General features: G+C 55.1%; 1 protein-coding gene across 1 annotated transcript; it reads left to right on the plus strand.

Annotated features, from left to right (window-relative positions):
• Positions 1–2542: 2542 nt before the first annotated feature.
• LOC104524477 (N-terminal EF-hand calcium-binding protein 2-like) lies at positions 2543–4232 on the plus strand (the record flags this gene model as incomplete). Its single annotated transcript, XM_010167374.1, has 4 exons — positions 2543–2655; positions 2810–2889; positions 3942–3998; positions 4116–4232. Coding segments are annotated over 4 exons (367 nt in total), but the record flags the coding sequence as incomplete, so codon positions are not given.
• Between the last annotated feature and the right edge of the window lie 10 nt (positions 4233–4242).

The raw sequence follows: 4242 nt of genomic DNA on the forward strand, positions 1-4242 counted from the left end.
AGGAGGATGCTCTTGTAGGGTGAGGGAAAATGGGGCAGATGGTGTGCAGGAGCAAAGGGGAGCCAAAGGCTCCTTCCTGGCTTCCTCAGAGCTCTCGGGGCTTTCCTCCACCACTCTGTCCTACCCTGTCCCTGACTCTCCCAGAGCCCTAACGGTCCCTCTTGTCCCCTTCACCCATGAACAGTGCAGAGAGGGGATGCAAACTTGGGGGCAGCACCCTGGGGCTGGGCTGGATGCACAGGGCTGCTTCTAAGAGCAAAGCCACCTGTCCCACCCAGTACAAAATGTGGACACCAGCAGCAGGGTGGCTGTGTCTGGGCTGTGCTGGGGACAGCCCATGGTGGGCAGCTTCCCGTGCTGGAGATGCTGCCCCTCCTGCCAGGGCACCCAGCGGGCTAAATCCTCCACAGAGGTGAAAGGCACCTGTGCACCAAGGACTGGTGCCACCATCTTCAGGTCCCCTGTGGAGGGAACTGCCCCCATCCCAACAGCCCTGCACACCCTCTGAGCTTCGAGAAGATGGAGGAGATGGTTTCAAGGTTTCTCAAGTGTTGCCAGGGCTAAAATACAAGGGGTAGCCAGCAGCATAGCCCAAACCTCAGCACAACCCCCGTTGGTGTCACAGTGTCACTCACCTCCCTGGAGTACCGCTGTCACCAGCTGGAACCAGGACAGGTTGCCACAGGAACTGCTCATCAGATGCTCATGAAGTGGATCCCTCTCCTGCCATACCTGTAAGCCAGGAGCCCATGGGATGTTCAGGGAGATGTCTTGGCTTCCCCAATCCACGGTGGGCAGAGGGGGCCAAGATACATAGACCACAGGGAGTGAAAATCCCAGCTCCCTGCTGGGACACCACAGGGACCAACGTGCCCCAATGCTTTGTTGCAGCCAGGACTGGGTGTTTTGGGTTTTAACATCAGTTAAACATCAGTTGCACCCCAGGCTGGTCTCACGGGAGCTGTTGCTCCCTGGGACACAGGGAGACCCTGGGCAGCTCTGGTGATATCTCACCAGCTTTCCTAGGAAGAAAACTCTGGGTTTCATCAGCCCGCATTGCTTTTTCCTCCTCATTTTGGAAAGAAACCACTGGCTTGTGCAAACCTTGTACAAAACGTGGGAAAAGGAAGAGCTCCTGGGAAACAATGAGGAGGAAACAAGCCCAACATCAGACGGAGCAATTAGAGACCATGAAAGACTTTGCTGGCTTTTATTTGCTGATGTGTGGGCCCAGTTCATAATGAGGAGTATTGTAGTTGTTTTCCCATGGTGATAATAGCCAAAAAAAAAAAACAAAAAAACAACCCAAAAAACAACCCACAAAAAATGATCTCACACATCCGCATGAAGACAAAGAGGTGGCCTAAAAAGCACCAAAATAAAGGGCTGTAAAACGAAGTGCGAGAGCAGAACTGTCCAAGCCTGTGACACCTCATTAAATTGTGATTAAAAAGAAATCTCTGTCTGTTCTTGCCTAATTTCCTGCCTATTGACGGGGGATTATTCAGCGCAGGCAGTGGGATTATTGCACAGCCTGTAGCAACTGAGATGTTCCTGCCACCTTTGTCGCTGTTCTTGCTTCCTTATCTCAGGGATGTTCTTCTGGATCAGACCCACTCGCCACATTGCCATGTGCATAGTCATTGATCCACAGGGTCTGATTTTGGGGGACAAGAGCAGCCTGGGTATTGCTCCCTCGGCACAAAAGGAGCCAGCTGAAATTGCCCGGGGTAGTTGGGGTGGGTAAAGGGGGCACCCAGCTGCGGCACTTTGGAGGGAGCCGGGTGCCTGGGGAGGGACAGGAGGGCAGGGACGATGCTGGTCGGTGTTGTGCCCATCGGCTCCTGGCACAGAGCTGCTCTCACTGTAAAGAAACACTGGAAATCCTTTGAGCAGCTCAACCTCTGTGGCTCAGGCTTTCCATCGGTGGAGAAGGAGAGAGAGGGTCATCTTCCCCAAACCCATTCCCATCTCGCCACAGATGGATGGCAGCTTCAAATCCTTGTGGGGATGGCAGGGCTTCGCATCTTCTCTGGCTTGCAAATGAACAAGGGTCTGGGAGGAGCACCCAGGAGCTAGGACTGTGTGGTCATTAGTGCACACACATGTGCACATGCTCCTTTTCTCCAAGAGGTGCTGCAGGATGAGCCAGGCCAAAGGGGCTTTGTAGCCCCAGAGGAGGAAGCAAGGTGGAGGAGATGCTACAGTGGATGTGTCTCCATTCTCCAGGAGAGACAGGGATGCAGGGGGTTGATGGGATGCCCAGACAGGCTTTCCCTGCTCATGGGCTGCAGTTCAGGGATGGGCAACCTGTGTGATAGAAACTGCTCCCACATGTTGGTCACCAAAGCCATCTGACTGCAAAACCAGCCCTGCTAAGGTGTGGCAAACCAGCTGGGCACAGGTACCAGTACCCGAATGCCCGATGCTGTGGGTGTCTGTCTAGGGGATGACAAAAGTCCCTGAGGGCTGCAGGAGATGTCAGGAGGGCTACTGTGGTGTTTCTGCCCTCCCTGACAGCCTGTGTGCTCTCTGCTTGCAGGCACTACCCCAGCAAGGCTGGCCATGGTCTGATGGACACCTGGTATGACAACCCCCTGCCCAGCTACCCTCCCACCAGCCGGATGGTCCCCAGGGAGAAGAGCTTCCAGACTGGTAAGTGATGGCACTGCCAGCCTGAAGTGGGAAGGGAGCTGTAGTCCTGGTGGCAGCATGGAGGTGATGCTCAGCTTCCCTGGAGGACAGCGAGGCTCTTGGGGGGTGCCCATGGGTGCTTCTCACCCCATCAGTGCCTCCTGACTTTGCGCAGGTTCCCTCAACACCAAGGCAGAAGGGCTGGAGGGACAGATCAACAGGCTGGCTGAGCTGATCGGCAGACTGGAGGACAAGGTAAGGGCCAGCGTTTCTGTGTGTGGGGCTGTCCCTTGGGTGTCCTCACAGGCCCACCAGCCCCCCTGCCCTTGTTGGGATGGAGGTGACCAAGAGGTGGCCATGGCCATCCCTGTTGCACATCATGCACAGGCCACAGGTGGGAGCTGGGTTGCTGGTGGTGATGGTGTTGGAGGATATTACATCTGGTGAGCTGACAGCAGCTGTTGAATGACAGGACAAGAGGAAACAGCCTCAAGTTGCACCAAGGGAGGTTTAGATTGAATATGAGGAAGAATTCATTTACTGAAAGGGTTCTCAAGCGTTGGAACAGGTTGCCCAGGGAAGTGGTGGAGTCACCATCCCTGGAGGTATTTAAAAGATGAGTAGACGTGGCTCTTAGGGACATGGTTTAGTGGGCATGGTGGTGTTGGGTTGATGGTTGGACTTGACTATCTTAGAGGTCTTTTCCAACCTTAATGATTCTAATGTGGAATGATTAACTCTGAGTTTCTTTAAATAAGGAAAAAAAACGTGAGGAAGAAAGAAAGGTCTCTTGCAGAGGCAGTCTTACTCCATCTAGGGACTGAAGGAGAAAACGTTGCAGTGGAGATGTTTCTGAAACCCTCCTGGTTTAGGCTTTCAGGGCAGAAGGGGACAGGGGAAAGATGGTGCTGTAAGTGGGGGCAGAGAGGTGCCAGGAAGACTGAAGGCAGAAAAATGTCCATTGTGTAGAAATGAGGGTGTGTCCAGGGCTAGGAAGGCATGAGTGGGTGCTGAGGAGGGATGGGCATCCCAGGGACAATTCAGGGACCATGAAGAGGTGACAGCTGGTTTAGGGCTGATGTGAGAACATGGTGTTGGGGAGGTCAGCTGTACTGGGAGCATGGGGAGCTCTTGCAGAGGGTCCTCACAGGAGGGCACGAAGGTGCAAACGGCTCTTGGAGCCCTCCCCTGCAGAGAAGAGGGCACAGCCCATCCTGCCAAGAGCTGGGGACAGAAACCCACCAGCCTGGGAGGGACACGCCACCTCTGCCCACCCCCTATCCCACTGCTTTCCTCCCTGTTCCCAGACTCTCTGGTTTGACCTGCACCAGCGGCTGTCGGACAGCGAGAGCATGGCTTGTACGGTGAGAGTGCCTGCGGGTGCTGGGCTGTCCCTGCAGCGTGGCATCTGACTTTTAGGGGAGTGGGGTCACCATGTTTCTGGGGTCTCACGTGCCGCTGTGTTTCGGGGGTCCCGGCAGTACCTCCTCCTGGTGCGGGATGAGATGACGGTGTCGCACAAGCACCTGGACGAGTTCTGCAGCTCCCTGAAGCAGTACCTGAAGAGCGTGGCCGGGGAGCGGGACTGCTTCCAGTGGGTACCACCAG

Source organism: Antrostomus carolinensis, unplaced genomic scaffold (assembly GCF_000700745.2).
Source record: "Antrostomus carolinensis isolate BGI_N321 unplaced genomic scaffold, ASM70074v2 scaffold37564, whole genome shotgun sequence".
Classification (NCBI taxonomy): Eukaryota; Metazoa; Chordata; class Aves; order Caprimulgiformes; family Caprimulgidae; genus Antrostomus; species Antrostomus carolinensis.